Here is a 2,257-nt window from a genome sequence, read left to right as displayed (position 1 = left end):
GCGAGTACAGCTGGACTCTCACAATCACCCTATGTGCTTCGCTGGGGCCCCCGATTTTTTGTTTAACATGTCGGAATATCACTTGCCAATTCGACGGACTCCCCAATTCTGATCCGGTATTCCCTTTTATTAATAAACCTACTACGGTACAATCATGAACTGTCGGCGCACTATGCATTCGTGGGACAGCTCGAGGAATACGACAGCCGTCCTGTCCAACACCTCCAACACGCAGTCAGAAGATAAGTACGCAAGTGCGTCCGCCAATTCGGATGAAGAAGAAGTCAGCGGCCTGGCAGTGCACAGTGTCCGTCAGGAAGTTCGTGTACTCCGACGTGGAGATCTGCGACGATGTTTTTAGCTACGATGCCGAAACTCCAAGCAGCAGTACGTAACAATGCAAAAGGTGAGCGGTGGAAACACAGCACAGGTAAAGGTGGCGTGTACGTCGCCGAATTGAAGCCATATTACTCAACAGTCGAGATAGACGACGACACCGACATTATGCATGCATTGGCAGCCAAAACTGAGCTTCACTGCCATTTGAACGAAGCTCTAAGTGTGCTGTTGCATCAATACACAAATTGCTACGACTCTACAATGAAATCACTATGTGGGAAGAAGTTCAAGAAGGGCGAAATGCTCTTCCACCAGCGTGTGCCAACCGACTCAAACTGTCAAACGCAAGACAAGAAAGCGAACCCCGGAGTGATCTCTGTCGCGTCAGCTATAATGCGTCCTGACGTTAGCTTGAAGACGCGTCTTCGATCCCGTCACAGTCGATCCCACCAGCTCGTCTTTGCGACATACACACGTCAGTACTCAGACAAGAAACATGCCGTGCATCTAATGAAAACGGTGCCGAAAGGAGTCTACGACCAGACCCTACCAGCGCCTCACAGCTCGCCCTTACACCCAGAGATCGATCACCTTGGAGTTGGCTTCGACATGCAGTTTGTACCGAGTCCTGGAGGGAGCAACCGGCAGCGTACTCAGATATTTGCTCACGCGTACGCTTCGGACAAACCACCGCGAAGCATTATGACTGAGGATCCAGAGACTCTGTCTTCAGATTTGGCACGACGTCGTGCTACACTGATGAACCCGGAGACGCGAAGCATCATGCGGATACTAACCGAGTCTCTGTCTCAGTTCGAGCGAGTAATTCGTCGTCGTCGCTTCGGGTTCCAGTCCTTCATTTACTTCCCGAAGGAATACGCAGATCCACTTCTGGAGAAACGGTGTCTGATCTGCAACAAAACGTTCCACTTCTTCCGTCGAGATTTCTATTGTCAACTCTGTGGCCACATGGTGTGTGGAAATTGTTCGGAACTCCACGAGGTGGAGGCTCGTATCGGTGAGATTCGCAAGAATCGATGCTGCCGGTTGTGTGTTGTTCGTGTGGATGCGGGCAAGTTTGACGGCGAGGATTTGCTGGCTGCTTTGGGTCCGATGATCGTGGAGACTCGATCGGACGCGTGGTTGCCAACTGACTCCATGAGTTCAATTGATGAGGAGGACAAAGATCTAATGGGACAACTGTGTTCAGACGACCCTAAGGCTCGTAGTCACGCATTGGAACAGCTAGGAAAGCTGGTGGCGAACTCGTCGGTGACCGAGCAGTCTTCTGGGAGGCAAAAGACCCAGGTGCAGGATGTCCTGTCGAACATCGAGAGTCACTTAAACGAGGAACTCTCGAAAGCCCAGCATAATTCTAGTGCTCAAGCGTGTGACGTCAGTGACCGTACGAGAGACTACAAGTACGAGTTCGACGCAAACAAAGTCACACACGCAGACATCCCATTGGCTCCGAAGCCAGAAGCTCAGAAGGATGCGCGTCGTGTTGAGTTGATCGAAAGTTCAGGCGCGTTACAGTCAAATTACGATCGTTCCGCTCTCAATCTCATCGCCCAAGTGGCAGCGAAGCGTCTCGGGTGTCCTATCGGTGTCGTGTCCATGATCGACGATCAGCAATTCCATGCTGTGGGTAGCTACAATCTGCCCGCAGAAGCTCGTCGTCTACCGCGTAACGAGGTTCCGTGTATGCATTCCGTGTATGCTGAGAAACCTCTTGTGATCAAAAATCCCCAGCGATATGCGGTTTGCTAAAATTTAGGTCTGTAGGAATTTTGTTGAAGGGTGTATACATGTCGTCGGTGTTTTTAAAGTATACAGTACGAATCAGTTTTGTCCGGATGATTATCCGGTCCCTTAATCAAGATCGCACCATCGTCACTTAACGTCCTGAGTACAGTCA

At 50.6% G+C, this 2,257-nt stretch overlaps 1 protein-coding gene across 1 annotated transcript; it reads left to right on the top strand.

The window, feature by feature from the left end:
• Window positions 1-272: 272 nt before the first annotated feature.
• Window positions 273-2,109, top strand: PITG_18983 (uncharacterized protein; the record flags this gene model as incomplete). Its single annotated transcript, XM_002997434.1, has 2 exons — window positions 273-391; window positions 780-2,109. 2 exons carry the CDS (start codon window positions 273-275, stop codon window positions 2,107-2,109), a joined length of 1,449 nt encoding a protein of 482 aa, XP_002997480.1.
• Between the last annotated feature and the right edge of the window lie 148 nt (window positions 2,110-2,257).

This window comes from Phytophthora infestans, genomic scaffold (genome assembly GCF_000142945.1).
Source record: "Phytophthora infestans T30-4 supercont1.74 genomic scaffold, whole genome shotgun sequence".
NCBI classification, from domain to species: Eukaryota; Oomycota; class Peronosporomycetes; order Peronosporales; family Peronosporaceae; genus Phytophthora; species Phytophthora infestans.
Note: the sequence above shows the minus strand (reverse complement) of the source record. Positions and strands in the feature narration are given on the sequence as shown.